This window comes from Oryctolagus cuniculus, chromosome 7 (assembly GCF_964237555.1).
Source record: "Oryctolagus cuniculus chromosome 7, mOryCun1.1, whole genome shotgun sequence".
Classification (NCBI taxonomy): domain Eukaryota; kingdom Metazoa; phylum Chordata; class Mammalia; order Lagomorpha; family Leporidae; genus Oryctolagus; species Oryctolagus cuniculus.
Window position 1 is genome coordinate 7,328,171 of NC_091438.1, and position 27,301 is coordinate 7,355,471.

At 44.7% G+C, this 27,301-nt stretch overlaps 1 protein-coding gene across 7 annotated transcripts in view; it reads right to left on the reverse strand.

Annotated features, from left to right (window-relative positions):
• Nucleotides 1–27,301, reverse strand: part of ABL2 (ABL proto-oncogene 2, non-receptor tyrosine kinase) — a 120,740-nt gene that overhangs the window by 25,320 nt on the left and 68,119 nt on the right. For 2 of the 7 annotated variants that reach the window (XM_070077198.1, XM_070077200.1), the window contains exons 2-3: nucleotides 3,451–3,513; nucleotides 2,120–2,290 (exon numbers count right to left, since the gene is read on the reverse strand). In XM_070077198.1, the coding sequence (XP_069933299.1) occupies nucleotides 2,120–2,290; nucleotides 3,451–3,513 (234 nt within the window). Of the gene's footprint in view, nucleotides 1–2,119; nucleotides 2,291–3,450; nucleotides 3,517–9,490; nucleotides 10,411–27,301 lie in introns of those variants that run through there. The other 5 variants (XM_070077197.1, XM_070077199.1, XM_002715004.5 and 2 more) reach the window with 4 other exon arrangements.

A 27,301-nucleotide genomic window follows, 5' to 3' on the forward strand; every position in this document is an offset into this window, starting at 1 on the left:
GATGTATGCAAAAATTATACGAGGGGTGGATGTTTGGTGCAGCTTAGCTGCCACTTGGGATGTCCACATCCCATATGAGAGAACACTTTTTTTTTTTTTTAAAGATTTATTTTGGCCGGCGCCGCGGCTCACTAGGCTAATCCTCCGCCTAGCGGCGCCGGCACACCGGGTTCTAGTCCCGGTCGGGGCACCGGATTCTGTCCCGGTTGCCCCTCTTCCAGGCCAGCTCTCTGCTGTGGCCAGGGAGTGCAGTGGAGGATGGCCCAGGTGCTTGGGCCCTGCACCCCATGGGAGCACCTGGCTCCTGGCTCCTGCCATCGGATCAGCGCGGTGCGCCGGCCGCAGCGCGCCGGCCGCGGCGGCCATTGGAGGGTGAACCAACGGCAAAGGAAGACCTTTCTCTCTGTCTCTCTCTCTCACTGTCCACTCTGCCTGTCAAAAAAAAAAATAAATAAATAAAAAAAATAAAAAAAAAATTAAAAAAATAAAAAAAAGATTTATTTTATTTATTTGAAAGAGTTACAGAGAGAGGCAGAGATAGAGAAAGAGGTCTTCCATCCGCTGGTTCACTACCCAGATGGCCATAATGGCCAGAGCTGCACCAATCGGAAGCCAGGAGCCAGGAGCCTCTTCTGGGTCTCCCACGCGGGTGCAGGGGCCCAAGGACTTGGGCCATCTTCTACTGCTCTCCCAGGCCATAGGCAAGAGCTGGATTGGAAGAGGAGCAGCCAGGACTGGAACCAGCACCCATACTGGATGCCAGCACTTCAGGCCAGGGCTTAAACCTGCTGCGCCACAGCGCTGGCCTGTAGAGTACACTTTTTCAAGGCCCATCTCCACTTCTGATCCAGCTTCCAGCTAACACCTCTGGGAAGGCAGTGGGTAATGGCTGAAGTGCCTGGGTCCCTGCTACCCACATGGAAGAGCTGGACTGAGTTCCCAGCTCCTGGCTTCAGCCTGGCTCACAGCCCTGGTTGTTACAGGACATTTGGGGAGTCAACCAGCAAATGGAAGATTTCTGTCTGCCTCTCAAATAAAATGAAAATAAATTTTTAAATACTTTTAATTATACCTAGAGTAACATTATTTGAGGGGAGGGAAACCTGTCTTTTTTTGGAACACCAACTCCCATTTGATAGCTCATTCTGAACCTTCCAAGTAAAAAGCATCTAACTCTATGACAAATACTCATTTAAGTTATAATTTCAGCTAGCTAAAAATTATCCCAAGATGCATTTTTTTCCTCAGAAAGAGGCTTTCATAAATTGAAAATGCAAGAACAAGTTTAGACAGAGCAGCAATAAAACTCATGGACACAATGAAAACGTCCTCACAGTCTCATTTCTTCCTTAGAAGAGTTCTCCCTTTTTTGTTCTTGTTCAAGAAATACACGTGTGACTTTCCTTGGCCATGTCCTTAGTCCTCCTTTTTTAGAAGAATTCACTATTGAAATAAACTACTATTTTCTTGAGATTATAATAAAACCATTCCTACTATGACTTTGATCAACCCCTACAAACACAAACGATAGGCCACAACAACTCAAAGCTGGACCCCAACAGGCAGCCTGTGCCAGAGCGCAGAGCACTGGATTAGTATCTTCACGCACAAAGTCTTGCTCCAAAAATGAACGTTTGGGCTGAACTCAGTATAAATGGCGTCCTTAGCGCTGTAGCCGGCTGACATCCTGAGTGCATCCTGAAACCCACCGGGACTGGGACGGAAGAGTTCTGGGCAGTTACTCCCCAGACCATAATTGTGAGTAGCACCGGGCTCTGGCAACGTAACTCAGCGTGGGAAGTCACCGCTCAGTCAGAACCAGAGTCTTACCTTTGAGGTAGATGAGCACTGGCACATCACATACAGTACAAAATTCTGAGAATCAGGGAAGTTTACATACGGAGTTTCTAAGGTGTTTATTCTCATTTTGTCCCTAATAAACCCCAAAATATAGAGTTGCACATCATAGGGCATTATCCCATACACAGCCAAAAAAGATAGTGAACCCACAGCATCTGACCCAAGTGACTTACCTAATTTTAGTCAGCGGCAGAAGCCAGACAGGCCCCGATCTCTTAACCACCAGTGAGAGCTCAGAGATACTACACAGACCCCTCACCTTTAGTGATGCTGAGTGTGTTGTCACCACTTGCTACAAAATCATAAAGTGCAACGAAGAGATTAGGGTCACTCTCGGTGGCTCCAAGCAAGTTCTCCTTGGAGCTCCACCTGATGGCTTCGTTCAGTGCCTGGGGTTCAAGATCACAACCATAGGGACGGTGCAAAGCTTCTGAAAGACAGAAAAAGGGAATGGAACTCCCAGTGAGTTCAACAGCTGAAAATTCACCTGAACTCAGTACATCCCCAGTGTTTCAGCGGCTAGCATATACTGACAGTTACAAAGAGGGGCAGCACTGTCCTGCCTGTGCAGTCATACAGAATAACACACAGGCACTACGTCTCCTGAGCACAAGGACACAATTTCCTTGTTGAAAACACAGCAAGGTAGGTAGAGAAAAGACCACAACATGAGAATCTGGCTCCGATTTACAGGCATTCACTGCCAGAGTGAAACGGGAAAGGCATACTTTCCTGAAGGAGAGAAAAGCAAAGAACTCTCAAAATGAAGTGGCTACTAGTTTTATAAAACATGTTCAACATTTTGTTGCAGTGGTGGTTTTAAACAGCAGTTAAGTTTTCTCAGTCCTCCCAAAATACCTCTTTCCCTTACCCTCCTCATATAAAACAAATTGTAGAAAAGAATTTTTGAGAAGTATTTGAATACTGTATAAATCTAGACCCCATTATACAGGGAAAATTGTTTTTAAAAAGTGCTTCTAGAAAAACAATTCTGAAATTATCTGTAACATAAAATATAATTTGGTTTAATACAAAATATGCTTGAGAGTTGAAAATAATCTTACATTACTATGTACTATATGTGAAACAACTTGCTATTATTCATTGTTTTAAATGAGAATTTTACTCTATTTTCTTCCCTGGGCAGAACATTTTTATAAATCATCAATAATTTAATGGAAAGTCCTAGAAAATACTGCCCCAATGGATACTTCCTGAGTTTCTACCAATGTGCACTGGCTGGAGACCTGTAAGAACTCTTTTTTCCTTCAAGGCTTTAGAGTTCCCAAATTTATTCACATTACACAAATAGATCACCTGTTTCCTACAGCCCAGGTCAGTTATAAAATGCACATTGTTCTCCCAGTAGTGATTTTCTTCATTATTGGGACTGTCTTTACTGGCTGTCTGCCAAGGCATACTACTGAATGCTCTATCATCAAGAGACATTTTCTGCCATGTCTCTTTGCTTCTTTCATTTTTTACATTTCAAATGAGTTCCATCCTGTTTGAGGGGGAAGAGCTTTTGAATCTGTGGTTGTCTGTCAAATCCATTCCCTCTTCTCCATCTCCGGCCCCAGCATCTCTCACCTGGACTACTGCCTCCAGTCTTGTCTCCCTCAAGTCCATCCTCCACACAGCTGGCAAAGTGATCTACTTAAGACAAAAATTGGACCATGTTACTCTTCTTAAGGCTCTTCAACAGTTCCCCACCAGGTTGAAGTCTCCTTACCATGACCCTAAGTCCCTCCACGACGAGGCCTCTCCCTAGCCCACCCCTCCAGTCGCACACTCTGGCATTCTCCAGGCTGCTCCCCACCATCTGACCCCCAGTCCACCAGAACTGGTTCCCCCCTTCTCACCCCCCATTCCTTTCACTGGCTGGCTTGGACTCATTCTGGAACACTCAGCACCCCTGGGAGTACACCCCTCCCAGACCACTTGGTACAGTGGTACCTTCCATCTTGGTCTCTGTATTTATAGTGGCCACTTGTTGGTGTTGCTTCCCAAACTGTATGATGTGCTCCTTGGGAACAGGAAGTTCATCTATGTGCTTTCTTTCTGTTGACTTACATAGTATGTGTTCAATAACTGTTAGCTAAACAAATATGTGATAATATGTGACTAGAAACAATAAGATAAATCTTAGTCTTAAAATCACATTAACGAAATGTTTCAAAATTGATCTTCTGTCTATGTGACAGAGAAATTCTTGTTGTGGGTTAGATATGTAATTTTAACAGCCTTAGAATTTGTTTAGCTTTATCACATTTCCTCCACGTCTCTGTCAAATAAATAAATCAAACTCTTTTTTAAAAGATTATTTATTTGAAAGTCAGAGCTCACAGAGGAGAGGCAGAGAGAGACAGAGAGAGAGAGAGATCTTCAATCCGCTGGTTCACCCTCAGTTGGCTGCAATGGCCAGAGCTGCGCCAATCTGAAGCCAGGAGCCAGGAGCTTCCTCCGGGTCTCCCATGTGGGTGCAAGGTCCCAAGGACTTGGGAAATTTTCTACTGCTTTTCAAGGCCATAGCAGAGAGCTGATCAGAAGTAGAGCAGCCAGGACACAAACCGGTGCCCATATGGGATACCAGCATTGCAGGCGGTGGCTTTACCCTCTATGCCTCAGCGCCAGCCTCAATAAATGAAACTTTTTAAAAAATATATAAAAGCATTCTTTAAGGTAGTCACATGTACTATATTTTTCTTTATTCAAATGAAAAAATTATCTACCCTTGCAAATTTCCACTGGCTACAAAATGCCAATCCTTTACCAAATGGAAAAGACTTGGCCAGCATTGTGCCTCAATAAATTAAGCCGCCACCTGTGATGCCAGCATCCATAGAGGCACAGGTTCGATTCCCAGCAGCTCCACTTCAGATCCAGCTCGCGGCTGATGCACCTGGCAAAGCAGCAGGAGATAGTCCAAGTCCTTGGGTTCCTGCACCCATGCGGGAGACCTGGATGGAGTTCCAGGCTCCTGGCTTCTGGCTGGCCCAGTCCTGGCTGTTGCAGCCATTTTTGGGATGTGAGCCAGCATACAGAAGATCTTGATCTCTCTCTGTCTCTCCCTTTCTCTGTAACTCTGCCTTTCAAATAAATAAATCTTCAACAAAAAAATTGAAAAGATCCGCCAAGAGTTACAGAAAATACACAAGTGACAATACAGCCTGTTTCCATACTAAATACCACATGAACCACAATGGGTTCCCAGTGACAGTCATAACATATCACAATGTTTTGTAATTATTGCTCTGCTTAATAATCGTCAAACAGTCTAAGTATACTTCATTCTTTTTAGATAGGGGAAAGTTCCCATTGTTTGAAACTGTAAAAGGGATAACAACTCTACACTAAGAAGAACTTTGTGCTGTCAATGACCACATTAGAGACACTGTGGTGAAAGCCAAGGTAAACCATATCAGGACAAAAAACAGCAAGGGGTATCCATTTATCAGTTACTTTGTGAAACCCAGCACATCGACACCTAATTCTTCCACAGTCATCTGAGTGAACTTCGCCGACATGCTAGGCACCGTGCTGGGCTTCAGAATACACGCACTAAAACTCACCAGCACTACTTGGACCCCACATGCAAAAATACTCTATTCCTTCCCCTGCTCTGCTTCTCCCACAGAGTTCCCATCGCAGCTAACGGCTGTCCACCTTTTCAGTTGCTCAGCTTACAAGGTTTGCAATCACGTGGCCACAACTGTGGCACAATGGGTTAAGCTGCCACAGGCTGCGCCAATATCCCATGTGAGTCCAAGTTCAAGTCCCAGCTGCTCTGCTTCTGATCCAACTCCCTGCTGATGTATCTGGAAAAGCACGGAAGAAAGCCCAAGTGCTTAGAACCCTGCTACCCTCAGGAAAACCCAGATGGAGCTCCTGGCTCCTGGCTCGGTCCAGCCCCAGCCATTGCAGCTGTTTGGGGAGTGAACCGGCGGACAGATCTCATTCTCTCTAAATACATAAATCTTTAAAAAAGAATTTTTGGAATTGTATGTGACTCCTTTCTTGCTCTCACATGACATCTAATACAATGAGAAATCCTGCTGGTATTGCCTTCAAAACTGAAGCTGGGGGGAGGGCATTGACCCTAGCAGTTAGAACACCAGTTAGGATGCCCATATCCCATATTGAGTACCTGGCTCCCAATGCAGAGCCTGGGAGGCAGCAGTGACTGTTCCAGTAACTGAGTGCCTGCCACCCATGTGGGAGACCTAGACTGACTGTTCTCAGCTCCCGGGCTTGGCCTAACCTAGTCCTAGATGTTTTGGGCATCTGGGGCATGAGCCAGTGGGAAAGCTCTCTCACTTGCTGTGTCTAAAAGTAAATAACAATTAAAAATTGTTTTTAGCTTTTAAAAATTTTTATTTATTTGAAAGGTAGAGTTACAAACAGAGCAAGAGACAGAGAGAGAGGTCTTCCATCAATGGTTTACTCCCAAAATGGCCACAATCTGCCAGAGCTGGGCCGATCTGAAGCCAGGAGCTTCTTCTGGGTTTCCCACCTAGGTGCAGGGGCCCAAGCACTTGGGCCACAGTCCACTGCTTTCCCAGGCTGGATTGGAAGTGGAGCAGCTGGGACTCAAACTGGAGACCATATGGAACACCAGCGCTGAAGGCAGAGGCTTAGCCTACTACGCATTAGCAACGGTCCCATAGTTAGAAATTAATGTATCCAGAATCCATCCATTTCTCACTCACTCCCTGGACTACCACCGTCTTGTCACTACCAGTATATTCCACCTGGGTTACTTCATTTCACTCAACTACTAACTGATTCCAATTCTCCTGCGCTTGCTCACTGCTTACTCACTAGTCAGACTGTGACTCCTCTGTTCTCAACTCGTCAATGCTTTCCGTGTTGGAGAACGCACCCAAACCCTGAAATCCTTACAGGCCCTCCATGGTCGGCCTTGTTCCGTTCACTTCCTACTGCTCTTCTCCGAGCTTGCTTCCGTCTGGCCCCTGGCTTCCTGGCTCTGGCCTGAACACAGGTGTACTCCCGCCGCAAGATGTTTCAGTGGCTCTTCCCTTCCATGACATTTCACTCAGATGTCACCCTGTCAGTATGGCCTTCTCTGAGTGAGGAGAGCAAGAGGAGCTGGGGTCTGACAGCACCGCCCTGCACGGCCCACTGCACGCAGGAGACCTCTCAGCATGACGAGACTGCATGATGGCTCTGGGGCTGGCCCCTGTGGAGCTCAGTGTCACCATGCAAACCCCCCTTTCCATACACTGCCAGTCCCTTCCCCTTTCACACAGCACAAACTGCAGTTCTGCAACTAGAACGAGCGCCAGGTAAGCAATCTCCAAAATGGGGTCGGATTGCATCTCTGGGATGACCTTTAGTTAATTATAATATTATTATCATAAAATAACCATGGCTGACATTCCCCCTGCCATCATGCACCTGATGCTATGACACTTCCAAGATTTCCAAAAATGGGCAGCACTGGAGCCCTGCCCCACGCTCTACCTCTCTGAACGTTCAAAGAAGCCCTGCCCTAGACACCACCTCCTATGATGCCAGGTAGTATGAGAAGACAGCCCCACCTCGCAGCCTGCAGCTTGCTCTCTCGAGTTTGCCAGCACTCCTTCTCAAACGTGTACTTTCACTTTCAATAAATCTTGCTTTCCTGCTCACCTTTATCTATGTCTTGTCCTTGAACTCCTTCTCACGTGGAGTCAAGGACCTGCGCCAAGCCTGGCCAGGGGCCACCGCAACATGACCCTTACTTAAAGAACATCTATTCCTAACGACACCCCCACATCCCACCTACACCCTGCCTGATTTACTCTCCACAGCAATTACTGCCACCAAATATATTGTATAATGTATCATGTCCACGTGTATTATCGAAGGATTTGTTTTGTCCACTAAGTGAAACCAGATTAGTGCTTCTATGTAAGAGAGTCTCATCAAAGGTGGCTGCCACACTTACAGAAGACGCCCAGGGGCAGAATCTCACACAAAACTATGGAGTCGGGTAAAGTTTGAATTCAACAAGCATTTAGACAGGAAAAGCAGCAGTTCTTACTCATGACTCAGTGTGCAAGGGCAAGTTAATAACGTATTCATCTGTACTGAAAAGGAACTCCTGTCTCCATACGGGACTGCTAAAACCAAGTCACCTTCTAAAAAACCCGTGTCACTTGACAAAAGGAGAAAACAGAACGAGACATATGACACAAATGTATGTCAAAAGATATTAAAAGATATTCACAGGCCAAACACTACTATCTATTTCTCAAATATACAAAGAAATAAAAACAGGATAAAAGTCATTTTGAGGCTAACGGATTAACGTGAAAATCCTTTTTATCCTCCACTCTCCATTTTTGATTTTTTTTTATTAAGTCAAAAGACCTTAACTTCCTTCCTTAGCTGTTTCTTCCCACTCCCCTTTTGTTCTCACAGAACTGAGGGTCAATTTCCCGTACAATCCGTCTGCACAGGATATACACTTGAACGCCATCCTACCCACTTGCACCAAACAAAAGGAAAACTTGTCCCTAGGAAAAAACATCCCAACATTTTCCTGAGGCCAAGAATGAACAAGTATTGGCTCACGCAGAGTAAAGAACTAAATGGGAAAGAACACGCTAAGGAGTGACGGCGAGCACAGAATTAGACTAAAGCCCCAGGGAAGGACCAGTAAATGTCACGGCGGTCACAGCGTCACCCCACGGGCCCAGTCGACGCCACTCTCCTCTTCAGTTAAGACAGACACGATGACTAAGATATACGGTCCCCGCCCGAAGCCCGCAAGTGTGCAGGCTGGGAATGTTTTATTTTTGAACAACGTGAACTGTTATATATTAGGTAACTGAGACAGCAAGTTAACTAATCTTCCACTAACTGCTGCCATAGATCATGGGTCTGAGAAAACAACACTCCGATTTTTACTTATTTCTGGTGTCTCTTTAAAGGACCCATGTGGCAGAGATACATGATAACAAGTATAAAAGATATTTTTATTATTTTTCCTATTGTTACATTTGCAGAATAAAACAGAAATAAAGAAAACAGAAATAACAGCTTGTAAAAATAAATTATTATGATGAAACAAGTTTAAGCCAAGAGTAATAAACTTTAAACTCAAATTCAGATACTTCCTAAACTTACTGTTTCATTTTATTAAAAACACTTATCACCAATTAGTCATTCAAGAACTTTTGTCAGTTTAATTAGATGTTTGTCATATAGTAGTTGGAAAAAAACAAAAGATATAATTTTTACTTCAGGCACTTTTAAGTATTTTATAAACTCTTATCTTGCCAGAATTCTACTTTATATGACTGCATATTCTCCAAGAAGTTAATAATTTTTAGTATGTTTTAAAAGTTGTATAAAATGAATCAGTCAACAGTTCTCAATACAGCTTAAGTTCTGCACTTCAATCAATACATATCCTAATGGCAGAGACTAGTAGTTATACATTTATTCCACTCAGTCAGTACTTGCTGAGGCTCTGCTACAGAATGCCAGCCACACAGCATCCAGACCTTCACTGACGGAGGTGAGCGCGACAATGCTGACAGACAAGATGGATTTCCTCACGCCCTCATTCACACCTGCCCGCTGTGGTCGGCCACCCCGCACGGGCCCCTCTGAGCCATACCTGGTGCGTCGCGCAGAGCAGGCTCCGAGGCTCTGCTGCTCAGGCAGCAAAGTGCCAGGTCCTGAGCTCTGCCGTAATTACGGGGTGGAAGCAGCACTGTCCCGAGGACCATATCTCCGCCCAGAAGCACACAGGGTACACTGTCCTAGGTAAGAAGAAGTCCTAGGATTCCACTCCCTGACATGCACCACCCGTGCCCGCCCCATGTACTCACACACTCAGGGCCAGAGGGAGCCAATGAGGGGATGAGCACTCACAACGCCCCAAGTGGGCGGAGAGCAACCTAAGGAAAATTCTGGTCAGCAGCAAGTCTCAGCCAGAATGCAGTTACTCCAACAACTCCAGAAACATTTTCAGAATACGTATAAATAAAATGAACACACATGTAACAAACAAATAGCTTAATATAACAACACTATTCAAGGGTCAGTACATAAACATGGCTTTCATTCCCAGGAAGACGACGACGTGAGACCGGAGAGCAAAGCTCCCTTGGAGAAGACCTGTACACAACAAAACAACAAATACTGTGAGAGAGGAAGATGCCTCACACACGACTCATCTTTTACATCACCTACATGAATTCAAGAAGCCACAAAGCCCAAGTCAATGTCATAGTTACCATCTGATTCATAAGCACCGACAGACGCCAGAAAATAACTTTTCACTAATATTGTGGCTCCATAGCTAAGTAAAGGTTCAGAGCAAGGCACAACAGTGTTGAAAATTATGAGTATGGGCCGGCGCCATGGCTCACTAGGCTAATCCTCCTCCTTGCGGCGCTGGCACACCGGGTTCTAGTCCCGGTCAGGGCGCCGGATTCTGTCCCAGTTGCCCCTCTTCCAGGCCAGCTCTCTGCTGTGACCAGGGAGTGCAGTGGAGGATGGCCCAGGTGCTTGGGCCCTGCACCCCATGGGAGACCAGGAAAAGCACCTGGCTCCTGGCTCCTGCCATCGGATCAGCGCAGCGCGCCGGCCGCGGTGGCCATTGGAGGGTGAACCAACGGCAAAGGAAGACCTTTCTCTCTGTCTCTCTCTCTCACTGTCCACTCTGCCTGTCAAAAAAAAAAAAAAAATTATGAGTGTTAAACCTTTTGAAAACAAAAGCCTTTGGACGAGTGTTTAGCCTAGCTGTTAAAATGCCTACACCTGATACTGAGCACCCGGGTTCAGTATCTGGCTCTGGCTCCTGACTCCAGCTTCCTGCTGATGCAGACCCTGGGAGGCAGCAGTGATGGCTCAGGTGACTGGGTTCCTGCCCCCACGTGGGAGACCCCGACTGAGTTCCAGGTTCTGTAGCCTCCACCACTGCAGACCTTTGTCAATCAGTGGAAGTGGGAGGGACCTCTCTCTCTCTCTCTCTGCTTCTCAAATAAATAAATATAAATAAAAGCTTAATTGTTTTTAATAAGAACAAAGCTGAGTAACAATACAAACCTGTAAATGAAGATACCTTATGAGAATTAAACGAATAACATTACAAATAATAGATGGCCTCAGTGGTGTGACCTATAAAAATAACACAAGAGTGTAAATATATAGCTGAGAATATTCATTGATTCAATTAGCATCTATTAAGCACCTACTATGTACCGGCTACTGCTTGAGGCCAATAAAGTGAACGTGGCTGGATTATAGGACAGCAGAACTGAAGCAGTCTTCAATAAAGTTGAAACATAAAATTATAATCTGCTTAATTATAATTCTTATTAGAAAAAGAATGACATTGGTATAGGTGATTTTTACCAGTTTAAAAAAAAAAGTTTATGCTTTCAGTAACCATTATAAAGCCAGTACTGTCAACACTGTAAGAAAAGTAAGAATTAAGGAATGACTAAAAGTTACCTCATTTAATGACTCAGAATCTCAAATACCACGTTGAATTTCTCTTTCTCTGGATTATAAAAAAAACGTATGGGAAAGGATCTCCACTATCCATATTCTACCCACATGTGCATCCTATACCATAGGACTTACTAATAAATCTGCTAAACTAAATGATAAAATTATATTTAAGTGCTCTCACATTATAACTAAGAGTACAGAGGAAATAAATGAATAATGAGAATGTGGTACAGTCATACAATGGGATATTTTCAGGCAATAAAAGGAAGGAAATTTTGATATACTCATGAGCTACAACACAGATGAGTTGGAAACACTAAGTGAAATAAGCCAGACACAAACAGGAAAATATATGATTCTACTTGTATAAAATATCTAGAATTTTCTAGTTCTAGAAATCTAGTTCTAAAAATGGATGGTTGTTCAACATTGTAAATATCTTATGCTATAAATTATATACCTAAAATAATTAAATGGCAAAGTCTGTCATATATATATTTTACTATAAGAAAAAAGTTGTAGAGATATCCTAAGACATTTTGTTAAATGGGTTATATCTATCATTATTTACCTCATTTGAGATTAAAATTGAGAAATTTTAACAAGTTAACAGCAGTAGAGATGCTGTAATTCAAACCAGCACTCTGATATGGAATGCCAGCATCCCAAGTGATGGCTTAACCCTCTGTGCCACAAAGCCAGTCCCTTACAATACTTATTCTCAAGTAAGAAAAACTTGCTAATGTAAATCATGTATTTTTATTTAAAAAAAAACCTACTTTTCAAAAAAGAATGAAGAGATAAGAGCAACTGTCACTTTTTGTAAATCTCTTGTAACAGGCTGAAGCAGGGAAGTGTGCTACTCCAATGAAGGTGGTACTTAACCCAGGGCGAGCGGCAGAGGGAACTCTAGGCTAAGCAGGGTCGCAGGAGGACCGGGGCGAGCGGCAGAGGGAACTCTAGGCTGAGCAGGGTGGCAGGAGGACCGGGGCGAGCAGCAGAGGGAACTCTAGGCTGAGCAGGGTGGCAGGAGGACCAGGGCGAGCGGCAGAGGGAAACTCTAGGCTGAGCAGGGTGGCAGGAGGACCAGGGCGAGCGGCAGAGGGAACTCTAGGCTGAGCAGGGTGGCAGGAGGACCAGGGTGAGCGGCAGAGGGAACTCTAAACTGAGCAGGGTGGCAGGAGGACCAGGGCGAGCGGCAGAGGGAAACTCTAGGCTGAGCAGGGTGGCAGAAGGTGGGGGCAAAAATCCTCACAGGGCAGAATCTGGCGCATGGAAGAAATGGAAAGTGTGGCTATTGTTCAGGAGGTCAGAAGAGGAATATGAGAAAAAGGCAAGGTAGACGCTGTCCATATCAGGAGTCAGAATTCTACTCTACCTACAAGGGAAATCCAGTGCAATGATTTCGTAAGACCGCTACAGGGCTGGAGTTGCGGGGCAGCACGTTAAGCGGCTGCCTGCGACGCCAACATCCCATTTTGGAGTCCCTGGTTCAAGTCCTGGCTACTCCACCTCATATCCAGCTTTCTGCTGCTGCACCTGGGAGACAGCAGACAATGGCCCAAGTACTTGATTCCTGCCACTCACGTAGGAGTTCAGATGGAATTTTTCTGGCTCCAGGTGTCATCATCTCTCTCGCTCTCTCTCCCTCTCTGTCATTCTGCCTTTCTAATAAACAAAACTCTAAGAAAAGTAAAAAGGATCTCTACTGTGTGAAAACAAATTACATGGAATAAAGTATACAGTAGTTCAGGAATGGCATCATGTTAGCTTGGAACTGGAGGGCAGCAGTAGAGAAAAAACACAGAGGAGGAACTTAACGACACAGTTTGGAGATGGACTTCTTGGAGACTAGCTGGAGGCAGCCTGAGAGAGGGAGAAAATAAAGAATGGCCACTAGGAAATGGCTAGCCATGTAATTCCCTCAGAAGCAAGGAGTGCATCCTAAGCTCCGTGGACAAGTCAGTTTGCGAGGTGAAACTGAACACTCCAAAGGCTGGAGCTCCGAGAAGACACTGGGCAGCGGTCATCTGCGCTTTGATGCTACGTTAACCGTGGCTCCGATGAGAGCATTTAGGGAGACAGCAATCAGGTCACACTTACAGGAGAAAATCATTTCAATCACTTCACATTTCTTTTTCTTTTTTTCAGATGTATTTATTTGAAAGGCAGAGTTAGAGAGAAAGTGGCAGACACTGTTCACTGCTGGTTCACTGGTTCACTCCTGAAATGGCCTTATAGGCCAGGGCTGGGCCAGGCTGAAGCCAGGGGCTAGAGTTTCTTTCGGTTCTCCCAAGAGCCCAAGCTCTTGGACTATCTTTTGCCAGTGTTCCCAGGCAGATTAGCAGGAGCTGGATTGGAGGTGGAGCAGCCGAGACTCAACCTGGCACCCATACGGAATGCCGGCACTGCAGGCAGCAGTTTAACCTGCAGCACCATGGCCCAGGCCCCCGCTGCAGATTTCTAGTTTGAAACCACGGAGTCTAGAAAGTAGAAAAAAATAAATGCCGAGAAGAGGAAAAAAGTGTCAGCCCTAAATTCTACCTTCATAATAAGGACATTCTCAGCTGAAGGAGAGAACTGTTGACAGAGACCTGCTCTAGAAGAATCGCTGAAGGAAGCTCCTCAGACAGAATGGAAATGCACAAGAAGGAAACCTTCCCACTCAGAACAGAGGAGGGGCTACGACCACGGCCACGCCCTGGGCACCACAACAGACTGCCCTCCCTGAGCTCTTCCATGTATCGGATAGCTGGAGGCAGAAAGGATAAAACCGACTGTACAGGCCAATCTAGGTAAGTCATTTCTAACAGCCGTAATGGGAAGATGGGAAAGCAACAGAACTACAGGAGAGTTCCCACATCTCACCGAAAGAAGTAAAATACAAATCCAACTGAGTGTGGAAAGTTCTGGATGTATATGGAAATTCCCAGAGCAGCCACTGTGAAACCTAAGCCAAGAGGCATAGCCAAAGACAAAGTAGATAAACTATATGGGATACTAAAAGCAGTGTTGAGGGGCCAGGCGCCCAGACTAGTTGTTAAGATGCCACATTCCATATCAGAGTGCCTGGCTCCGTTTCTGACCCCAGCTTCCTGCTAATACACACCCTCGGGGGCAGCAGTGATGATTCAAGTACTTGGGTCTCCACCACCACCTAGGAAACTTGGGTTGTGTTTCCAGCTCCCAGATTCAGTCTGCTCCAGCCAGCCCCAGCCATTGCTAGCATTTCAACAATTAACCAGGGGCAGGCGCTGTGGCATGGGTGGGTTAAGCCACCATATGTAGTATCGGCGCCCCATATGGGTACAGGTTTGAGTCTCAGCCATTCCACTTCTGACCCAGCTCCCTGCTAATCTGCCTGGGAAAGCAACAGAAGATGGTCCAGGTGCTTGTGCCAAGGCACCCACATGGGAGATCTAGATGAAGCTCTTGGCTCTGGCCTGGCCCAGCCCCAGCCATTACAGCCATTTGGGGAATGAACCAGAGAATGGAAGATCTCTATCTCTTCCTCTCTCTCTGTAATTCTGACTTTCAAATAAATAAATCACTCTTCGGGAAAAAAAATTAACCAGTGGATGGAAGATCTCTGTCCATGTCTGTCTGCATCTATCTCTCTGCCTTTAAATAATAATTTAAAACAAAAATTACTAACAACATGAAGTGCTAATTGGGATGTGACCAAATGAAACTCTCATACATTGTTGGATGAAATGGAAACAGTAGTTACCTTGGAGAATTTGGCAGTTTCTTAGAAAGTAAAACATATACTTACTATGACCCAGGAACCCCATTCATTTATTTATCCTATAAAAATGAAAATATGTTCACACAAAGAGCTGCAACATGTTTATAGCAGCTCTATTCAAATTATTATTCAAAATTATCCAAAACTGAAAACAACTGAAATGTTCCTCAACAGGTGAATGAATGAATAAACAAACTGTGGTACCTCTATGCAATGAATACTTCTCACCAATAGAGAGGAACAAAGTATTGCTATCTCAAACTATCCGTAAATACAATAACTAGGATGAATCTCAAAAGCATTATGAGTTTCCCAAAAAGCCAGTGACATTTCCCCAAAAAAGGCAATCGCTGTGATTACCAGGGTTGAGGAAGGCAAGACAACACAGTGAGTTTTACGGGGTGGGGGACACGGCTGTGGTTTCAGTGTGTCCCCAAAGGGCTCGTGCACTGGGAAGCTGGGCCTTGGTGGTGGGGTCACTGGCCCCTCCCGCCTTGCTCTGGCTTCCTGTCTTTTTTTTGTTTTTTTGACAGGCAGAGTGGACAGTGAGAGAGAGAGAGACAGAGAGAAAGGTCTTCCTTTTGCCGTTGGTTCACCCTCCAATGGCCGCCGCGCTGCGGCCGGCGCACCGCACTGATCTGAAGCCAGGAGCCAGGTACTTTTCCTGGTCTCCCATGGGGTGCAGGGCCCAAGCACTTGGGCCATCCTCCACTGCACTCCCTGGCCACAGCAGAGAGCTGGCCTGGAAGAGGGGCAACTGGGACAGAATCCAGCACCCCGACCGGGACTAGAACCCGGAGTGCCCGCGCCGCAAGGCGGAGGATTAGCCTAGTGAGCCGAGGCACCGGCCTTGGCTTCCTGTCTTGCCATGGAACTTCCTTCTCTGGCAAGAGCTCCCACGCTGTGACGTCATCCTCCACGAGGATTTCATCAGCCAAGCAGACGCCAGCACGATGCTCTCTCTGTCAATCTCCCGAGCTCTGAGCTCAGTAAGCACCCAGTCTCAGGCATCTCATTATAGCAATGAAAGAGACTAACAGATACAATACATTGATTTAGTTTAAAAAATTCTTACGTTTGAGACTTCTTGCCACAAAACATAAGAGGTACAACAGCATATTTTCTCTTTCTCCACACCAGATTCTCAGCTTTTTAAATTAAACATTTAATTTTTTTTTAAAAAAAAATTTATTTGTATTTATTGGAAAGGCAGAGAGCCAGACAGATCTTCCATCTACTGTTTCACTCCCCAAATGCTTACAACAGCTGAGGCTAGGGCAGATTGAAGCCAGGAGCCCAGGACACAAGCCAGGTCTCTCACAGGGATGGCAGGGACCCAAAGGACTTGAGCCATCACTTGCTACCGCTCAGGGTGCACTGGAGTAGCAAGCTGCAGTCCGAAGTGGAGCCAGGACTCAAACTCAGATATGGGAAGCAGGCATCCCACATGGCCTTTTACTGCTGTGCCAAATGCCCACTACAACTATTTTTCCTCATCCTCACTACACTAAACTCGGGGTCCAGACCCAGCAAAGTGCTGCAGTTCACAGAATGACCACCCCCACAGGCAGGCTGGGAGGTCCTCCGGCGAGCCCACATTGCTTACGAAAATATGTCCCAGAGCTACATAAAATACCTTCTCTGAGAGGATCTTTAGCAAACAGTTTCTCCACCTCATTCATTTCCAGTGAACCTTCAGAAGCCAGCACGCTGGAGAGAAGCCCAGGTGGCACATTCCCTGTTTCAGGTCAGGGAGTCTGCTTCAGAGGAATCCGGGCTGACCAGAGAGAAGAGGCGGCTGGAAGTGTGTGAATAAACAAGGTGAGACCCCTGTGGGCAACTGACAGGCATTCGGAGTCCTCACAGGAAGCAGCAGGCAGCGATCCTGATTGGTGACAGGCAGCAGCACACGGACTGCGCTACTTCCCCAACACTGGGCTGCAAGGCTCCCCAGGGAACTGCTGGAGCCCAAGAGGGCATTTACAAACCTGCGGCAGAAAACTGACCTAACAGGGTGAGGTGCTGGCGATGCAGGGGAACAGAGACAGATTCAAGAAAGCTTCAGAGCAGACTTGAAACTGTCTGGGAATAAAGGAAACAGATGTTAAATCTGATCTGGAACAAACGGAATATAAAGTAACATTCCGACAGCATTATAGAAAGAGTTACAACAACAGGAGAACATATGAGGCAGGTGCTCTGAGAACACAAATCCAGATGTTATCAACATGGCTCAGTAATTCATACAAAAGAAAAGAAAACTATTAACATCACATCAAAAATATTTATCAATTGAAAAGTGGCAATAATTACAGGGTCTTCTATTCAGTTTCTGAAATACTCCGTGACGCAAAATACTGTATTAGCAGGTGGTGGTAGAATCATCGGGGTTTCTATCCTTGTTCCTTTTTTTGTTTTCAATCTATATATCCTCCTAGGTGAAGTTACTCAAATGCATTCCTTTCAGCTATGAACTCTAGGCTGCCAGTTCCTGTACTGGTTTCCTGTGGCTGCTATAACCAACGATAAACCAGACAGCTTAAATCAAGAGAAATGCATTCTTACAGTCCTGGAGGCCAGAAGTCCGAAATCAACACCAGGGGGTCAAAATCAAGGTGTCGGCAGGGCAACAGCTCCCTTTGGAGGCTCTGAGGGAGAATCCATCTCTCCACTTCACAGTTCTAGTGGCTGACAACAATCTTTGGCTTCTGACCACATCACTTCAGTCTTCAAAGCCAGCATCTTTCTATTTCTCTCGGCTCCAGCTTAACATCGGCTCCCCTGTGTGTGTTAAGTCTCCCTCTTAAACATGTGATGACATGCGGGGCCCACTCAATCCAGGATAAGCTCCCAATCACACCTACAAAGACTATACCACCACCTTTCCCCCCAACACACACAGGAAGTAGTATTCACAGGTCCCAGCAATTAAGGCGTGGACAGCTGGAGAGAGCCACATTTGGCCTACCACAGCGTCCAAATCGCACCAACAAAGAACACTTTTCCAAGTAACACATCACTTGATTCCTATAGCCTATGGACATTTGGATGCCCTAGAAGCTACAAAAACTCATTTTGTTTCTATTTCTGGCTCATTTTCTTTTTGTTTTGTGTTCATGAGTATGTGTGTATATATGTGTACATGTGTTGTTGCTGTGGTGGTGGTTTATTGAAGGCATCCAAACCCAAAACCCAATCATCTTTCTAGATTACTCTTTCTTCTCTAATTCCCTAACAAATTCTACCTCTTAAGTCTCTCAAATCAATCTTATCTCCTCCATCCATCACAGGAGGTATTTACATTGTACAGAGAGGACTTGTACAGAGAGGACTCTTTAAATAGACAGCCATCATTCAACAATGTGATCACTGATCATATTCATCACCGTACCTTGCATTTAGCAGGCATTCAAGTATTTTTTTTTAAGTTTTTTTTTTTTTTTTTTTTTTTTTTTTTTATTTGAAAGGCAGTGATGGAGAGAGGGAGGAGGAGATACAGATCTTAGAATCACTGGTTCACGCTCCAAATGGCCTCAATGGCCAGGGCTGGACCACCCTGGTCTCCCACATGAGTGGCAGGGGTTCAAGTACTTGAGCCATCTTGTGCTACCTTCCTAGGCACATTAGCAAAGAGCTGGATCAGAAGCAGAGCAGCTAGGACTCAAACTGGCAGTCCAGTGTGGGACGCCAGCATTGGATGAAGGGGCTTCATCCTCTGTGCCAAACTGCTGGCCCCTTAGGTACTTTTGATATCACAATTCATGATAGTTATGGCCTGTGCCCTGAAGAATAGACATCATTACCACCAGCCGACATAGGCTTGGGAATGTCAAGTCATTTACTCAAGACCCAGAGCTAGCTGGTGAAACCAGGATGCAAAACCTTAGGTCTTATCTAACTCCAAAGCCCATGCTCTTTGCAATATATCCAGCTAATGCAATAGAGTGGTACAAAAGAACAGAACAAGTTCATTTTATTTTTTTACTTTCTAGGGAAGAATTTGAAGACAGCTCATCTCCCAAAGTGAGCTGATCATGATTCACCTGCTCACACAGAGGATGGCATTTAAGAGTCATACCTAAGAGACTCACCAATCTGATATGTATGCGTGCTTACCAACCAGTCTGCTCCATCAAAGGAAGCTGGACACGTCTGTCATTTACCCCCAGCAGCAATCACACCCTTTTCCGGAGCTGATGCCCAGTAAGTCAGAGTTGTTTTTAAATGTATATAGGTCATGCTAGAACTAAGAATCCATAAAAAGTATCACTAGACAATGTTTATCTCTTCTTGGAAAAACAACTCTGATCAAAAATGGAACAGTGTCTTTCCTTTTGAGTTTTCCTCAAAGAGTGAGCTAAACAAAGTCTTCCTTTATCACATGGCTCATCTCACAAACATCTTGCCAAAAAAGGTAATGTATGTGTGGCTATTTCACTGGAAACATTTCTCTGAGCTCCAACCTTTCTCTAATCTTATTCCGTCAGGACACCTATCACTGCCTTGTAGATAACTTGGTGAGATAACAATCCTTCCATGTGATGCAAAAAAACAAATTTTTTTAAAAAGCTGATCCTTCTGTTTCAGACCTGATGAATATGATGAATATGATCAGTGATGTTAATGTTAATATGACGCTGAAATGTTACTATGAATATGATGAATATGATCAGTGATCACATTGTTGAATGATGGCTATCTATTTAAAGAGTCCTCTCTGTACATGGCTAGATGAATCCTTTCCAATCTGTAAAGAGGTATGTCTCCGTATGTACACATGGGTATATACATGGGTACTGGCTGCACAGTTTCCTGCTGGTTGAATTCAGGTATTTCCAATTGACAGCCCCCAGATAACCTCTTTCATCTCAAATCCTTGGAGCCTGGCATTCAAGATCATTTTATCTCTTAATTCACAGATATGGTCTGTAATACTTCTCCACAAGTAGGGGCATACATCTAGTAAAACAGAGAACACATGAAGATCACCAGCTGCTGGTGAAGGAACAGTAAGTGGTTCTACTCAAGATACTGGATAGGAGCCTGTGCTGTGGTGTAGCAGGTAAGGCTGCCGCCTGCAATGTCAGCATCCCATATGGGCGCTGCTTTGAGTCCTGGCTGGGGAGTGAACCAGTGGATGGAAGACCTCTCTCTCTCTGTCTCTACCTCTCGCTGTAACTCTTTCAAAATAAATAAATCTTAAAAAGAAAAAAGAAAAAAAAGAAACAAGGATAAGGACTTAAAAACAAAGAATTTTTTTTAAAGATTTATTTATTTATTTGAAAGTCAGAGTTACACACAGAGAGAAGGAGAGGCAGAGAGGAAGGGTTCTTCCATCTGCTGGTTCACTCCCCAGATGGCTGCAATGGACGCAGCTTGCACCAATCCAAAGCCAGGAGCTTCCTCCGGGTCTCCCACATGGCTGCAGGGGCCCAAGGACTTGGGCCGTCCTCTACTGCCTTCCCAGGCCACAGCAGAGAGCTGGATTGGAAGTGGAGAAGCCGGGACTCAAAGCAGTGCCCATATGGGATGCTGGCACTGCAGGTGGCGGCCCTACCTGCTATGCCACAGCGCCAGCCCCTGAAGAACATTTTTAAAAAGAGAAGGATTTAACAAGCTATATAACCTATCAAAATAAGAGTTAATGTATTTTTATTTATTTATTTTTGACACGCAGAGTGGATAGTAAGAGAGAGAGACAGAAAGGTCTTCCTTTGCTGTTGGTTCACCCTCCAATGGCCGCCGCGGCTGGCGCGCTGGGCCGGCGCACCGCGCTGATCTGAAGCCAGGAGCTTATTCTGGTCTCTCATGGGGTGCAGGGCCCAAGCACTTGGGCCATCCTCCACTGCACTCCCAGGCCATAGCAGAGAGCTGGCCTGGAAGAGGGGCAACCGGGACAGAATCTGGCGCCCCGACCGGGACTAGAACCCGGTGTGCCGACGCTGCAAGGTGGAGGATTAGCCTATTGAGCCACGGCGCCGGCTAAGAGTTAATGTATTTATGTATTTTTATTTTTATTTTTATTTTTGACAGGCAGAGTGGACAGTGAGAGAGAGAGAGACAGAGAGAAAGGTCTTCCTTTGCCGTTGGTTCACCCTCCAATGGCTGCCGCGGCCAGTGCGCTGCGGCTGGCGCACCGCGCTGATCCGATGGCAGGAGCCAGGTGCTTCTCCTGGTCTCCCATGGGGTGCAGGGCCCAAGCACATGGGCCATCCTCCACTTCACTCCCTGGAAGAGGGGCAACCGGGACAGAATCTGGAGCCCCGACCAGGACTAGAACCTGGTGTGCCGGCGCCGCAGGCAGAGGATTAGCCTAGTGAGCCGCAGCGCCGGCCCGAGTCAATGTATTTTAAAAACTTACTTTAAAATTTAAAAACTGGGGACTGACATTATGGCACAACAGGTAAAGCTGCTGCCTGTGAAGCCAGCATTCCATATGAATGCTGGTTCAAGCCCCAGCTGCTCCACTTCTAATACTGCTCCCTGTTAATACCTAGGAAAGCCATGGAGGATGGCTGCCCCATGTGGAAGACCTGGAAGAAGCCCTGAGCTCCTGGCTTAGGACAGACCCCAGCTCTGGCCCTGGCAGCCATTTGGGGAATGAACCAGCAGATGGAAGAGCTCTGTTTCTGTCTCTCCCTCTCTGTGTATAAACTCTGCCTTTTAAATAAATAAATCTTTTAAAAAAAAAAACCTTAAAAACTAAAGAACATCAATTTATATGCTTAATAAATAATGAACATCTATCATACCTACCCATACCACCTGGTATAACATGCTAAAAAATCGTAATTGGGAGCTGGTACTGTGCTATAGAAGGTTAAGCCACTGCCTGCAGTGCCAGCATCCCATATAGGCATCAGTTCAAGTCTGGGCTGCTCCACCTCTGATATAGCTCCCTTCTAATGCACCTGGGAAAGTAGCAGAAGAGGACCCACCCAAGTGCTTGGGCCCCGGCCACCCACGTGGGAGACCCAGAAGCTACTGGCTCCTGGCTTCAGCCTGGCCCAGCCCCGACCATTGCAGCCATTTTGGGAGTTAACCAGCAGATGGAAGATATCTCTCATTCTAGATCTCTGCCTCTCAATTACATAAATAAATCTTTTTTTTTTTTAAGTCATTATTGGGGCCGGCGCTGTGGCATAGTAGGTTAATCTCCTACCTGCGATGCCAGCATCCCACACGGGCACTGGTTCTAGTCCCAGCTGCTCCTCTCCCGATTCAGCTTTCTGAATTCAGCTATGGCCTGGGAAAGCAGTGGAGGATGGCCCACTTGGGCCCCTGCAAACACACACGGGACACCTGGAAGAAGTTCCTAGCTCCTGGCTTTGGATGACTGCAGCTCTGGCCACTGCGGCCATTTAGGGAGTGAACCAGCGGGTGGAAGACCTTTCTCTCTGTCTCTCCCTCTCACTATCTATAACTCTACCTCTCTAATAAATAAAATCTTTTCTTAAAAAAAGTCATTATTTCCAAAAATACATCCCTTTTCCATAGTCAATTACGACTAGAAAATGCTGAATACAGACTTATAACAAAGAAATGTCTTATTTATTACATACCTACTATACTCATGCTCACAGTAACCCTCCAAATGGCAGCTCCTACATGTAGAACATCTCAGACTTTTTTTCCCCTCACAAACTCTTTTCCCTGAACATCTATCTCAAAAGTGTATTCCAGGGAACAGACTCTGAGATCTGAAGTGAAGGAAGGAGAATACAGCTATGTGTCAGTGCTGCATTTACATCAACCAGAATTTCCTAATTTTCAAAATAATCCTGTCAGGTAATTAACTTGTACAATATCACAGGTGAATTACAGAAGATGTCATTTAAATTTGTCTACCAGTTGGTCTATGAAGCCCCACAACACTGTCTTTAAATAAGAACAAGAAATATTACTTATGGATGACGTAAAAAAGCCAAAACAAAACCAAACATACACACTGAAGTACAAAGAAAACAATCCATCCATTTTAAAAAAAATGCAAAGGACCTGAACACTTTGCCAAAGGCATTATACGAATGGCAAATAGGCACAAAAAAAGACACTCAACATCAGAGCCATTAAGGAGACACAAATTAAAACCACAAGAAGACACTACTACACATCTGTTAGAACGGCCAATATAAAAAAATACTGACAATATCAAGTGCTGACAAGGATGATGACCAATGAGAACTCTCACCCATTGCTAGGGGAGTACAAAGTGATACAGCCATTCTGGGAAGCAGTCGGACAGCTTCAGAAAGTCAGACACTGACCATATCACCCAGTCATTTCACTCCTGACATTTGCCCTGGAGAAATGAAAACTTAAGTTCACATAAAAACTTACATGAAAAGGTTTATTGCAGTTCTATTCAAAATTGCCCCAAATGGGGCAGACACTTGGCCTAGTGGTTTACAGCAGTAGAGATGCCCACACTTCCTACTGGAGTGCCCGGGTTAGAGTCCCAACTCGGGCTCCCAACTCCAGCTTCCTGCTACTGCAGCCCTCGGCAGGAGGAGGGCAGCAGACCCCAGCTCGGGTCAGTGGATCCCTGCCACATGCCTGGGAAACCTGGCTTCAGTCCCCAGCTCCTGGCCCCGGTGCTGGCCCAGTTCCAGCCACTGCAGACATGTGGGGAGTGAGCCAGCGGATGGGAGCACGTGCACCCACACACACGCTCTCTCTTCCTCCTCCCTCTGTGTGTGTATTCATGTGTATGTCTCCCGTGTTTTGTATTTTAATTACCCCAAGCTGGAAACAATCTACCTGTCTCCCAGTGGATGAAAGGATGACCCAGTCTGGCACGTGCTACAGTGGAATACTACTCAATGACTGAGAAGGATAAGCTATGATACACACAGTCAGGACGAGATCTCAGCAGCAGCATGCTGAGTCTCCCACAGAAGCAGTTTCAAAAGGCTACATACAACACGATTCTAGTTACAGGACACTTTCTGAAAGACAAAACTGCAGTGAAGGAGGACGGCTCAAGGCTGCCGGGGTAAAAGGCAGGGGAAGAGTCACACAGAGGGATTTCAGGAGGGGAGGCCTTTTGGGCGAGGGGATTATGCTGGTGACTGTGGGCTTACACAGATTTATACAAGTCAAATTCACAGAATGCACAATAAACCAACACAGGTCAATTTCACTATGTGAAGATTTCAAAAATAGAGAAAAAAAAAGTGAAGCACATTTTCACACTAGTAAAAATAAAGTCGTGCCATGAATATCCCAAGAAAACCATTACATTTTAGCAATACCTAAAGATGAGAATTCATAGCTTAACCTGAATTTTAAATTTCCATATTCACTTTAGATAAAAATACCTTTGTTCAGAACTGTGACTGAAGTTCGGTGATAGAAACGTCATTCCCAAGCACATAAACTTGTGGAATTCAGCACTGCAAGGTCGCTGCTTCTTGGCAGACACACATCGCCTGCATTGTCTAGGCAAAAGATAATGAACTATCTAAGGGATGAAAGGAATGTGCCAATCCTCTTTCCCTCATGGAATTCCCAAAGTCAGTGGTAGCTGGCACCTGGTATGACGACTTCAATGCAAGCTCAAGGCTGACATTCCTAGCAAGGGACTTGCAAATAAACCTACATCATTCCTAGGGACTCACAACCCAATCCTTTGTAATCCAAGCGGTCAGCTGTTTCTCCAGGACTACGGAAGCATGCAACAACTGCTTACACACACGCATTTCTGAGCATGGCGCTATGGATGAATGCATGTGCGCATATGAACAAAACTACCCAACCACAGAGCATCCTAAAATGTGCACTTATCAGCAGCTCATCGATGTATTAACCATGCAAATGTTTACCGAACATCCACTTTGTGCTCAACACTGTAACAAGAACTGGGGACATGTCAGTAAACCGGCAACACGAGACCAGAGGCCCTTTATATCACCACATCCAGTTAAGACTAGCAATTCTTTTTTTTTTTTTAACTTTTTTTTAATGAATATAAATTTCCAAAGTACGACCTATGGATTACAATGGCTTCCCCCCCATACCGTCCCTCCCACCCACAACCCTCCCCCCTCCCACTCCCTCTCCCCTTCCATTCACATCAAGATTCATTTTCGATTATCTTAATATACAAAGATCAGCTTAGTATACATTAAGTAAGGATTTCAACAGTTTGCTCCCACACAGAAACATAAAGTGAAAAATAGATGATTTTTTTTTAAATGATGATGAAATCAGATCAGACCTATTGTCATGTTTAATCCCAGTGAGAGTCAAGTTGGGAATTGATAATTTCTTTTTTTTTTTTTTTTTTTTTTTTACAGAAGATCAGTTTAGTATGCATTAAGTAAAGATTTCAACAGTTTGCACCCCCATAGAAACACAAAGTGAAACATATTTTTTGAGTACTCGTTATAGCATTAAATCTCAATGTACAGCACATTAAGGACAGAGATCCTACATGAGGAGTAAGTGCACAGTGACTCCTGTTGTTGACTTTACCAATTGACACTCCTGTCTATGGCATCAGTAATCTCCCTATGCTCCAGTCATGAGTTTCCAAGGCTATGGAAGCCCTCTGAGTTCTCCGATTCTTATCTTGTTTAGACAAGGTCATAGTCAAAGTAGAGGTTCTCTCCTCCCTTCAGAGAAAGGTATCTCCTTCTTTGAAGACCTGTTCTTTCCACTGGGATCTCACTCACAGAGATCTTTTTGCCAGAGTGTCTTGGCTTTCCATGCCTGAAATACTCTTATGGGCTTTTCAGCCAGATCCGAATGCCTTTAGGGCTGATTCTGAGGCCAGAGTGCTGTTTAGGACATCCACCATTCTATGAGTCTGCTGAGTATCTCGCTTCCCATGTTGGATCACTCTCCCCTTTATTCTATCAGTTAGTATTAGCAGGTACTAGACTTGTTTATGTGCTTCCTTTGACTCTTAGTCCTTTCATTATGATCAATTGTGAACTGAAATTGATCACTTGGACTGGTGAGATGGCATTGGTACATGGCACCTTGATGGGATTAAATTGGAGTCCCCTGGTATGTTTCTAACTCTACCATTTGGGGCAAGTCAGCTTGAGCATGTCCCAAATTGTACATCTCTTCCCTCTCTTATTCCTACTCTTATGTTTAACAGGGATCACATTTCAGTTAAATATCAACACTTAAGAATAACTGTGTATTAATTACAGAATTAAACCAGTCATATTAAGTAGACAAGACTAGCAATTCTTTATTACAGCAATCCTACAAAGCAGCTCGAGTGAATGAGGAAGAAGGCATTCCAGGGAAAGCGTGACTAATGACAACAAAATCACGTGGTACGTTCCGAAAACTGAGGGGGAAAATGCATTTGTTTTCTGTTTGCCTTTTGTGCAGAGGGTGTGTATGAGTGAAAATAATGTGATGAGAATGAAAGCAGGAAAGGGAAGCAAGGGCCAGATTTTGGAAACCCTTAAATGCCACAGCAAGAGGTTCAGATGTATTCTGCTGGTGACCAGAAGCCAAGAAAAAGCTTTAACAATCTCGAGTTTTCTAATAAAAAATTGATACCTAAAGAAACAAAAAATTTATCACAGTTTACATACTTATGTTAGGTATAGTACAAAGTAATATTCAGATGGTCAACAAAGCACAGCATTAGGATACAACTCTATGAAGAAGGCAGAACAGAAACACAAATTCAAAGAGAAGCAGGATTAAGTTACAACTTTCAGCTGCTAAGGAAGATCTGTTCATAAGTTTGTGAAACAGGGAATGGTGAGCAATAAACTGCTGTGGTATTTAGATTCTTAAATACATTTAAAAGAGTGATGCAATGATGTATTAGTTTTATTTTTAAATGTAATAGCATCAAAATGGTATTCTTGATAATTATTTCAAGCTATAAAATTTTTAGATGTCATTCAAAACATGTGCAATTGGAGAAATACTTTCCTTGGCTGTATAGGTCTGTGAAATTTGATGCTTGTGTAAATGCACGTCATCACTGTGTACCTGTTCACAATACAAAGGTGCATCTCTCATCCCATCCCTCCACAGTCACACCTCTCACCTAAACAAAGTTCTGGAGTGCATGTGAACAAGTATGAAGAACACTGCTACAGTCAGTAGTATTAATAATGCCAAGAATACTGGGTAGGCAACAGCAGAAACCTACTCTGTGGACCAAATAATATATTCAAGTCAATCAACAGAGCCGGTTAACATACTTACTGACTTACAGTCCCTTGAGTCAAGAATTAA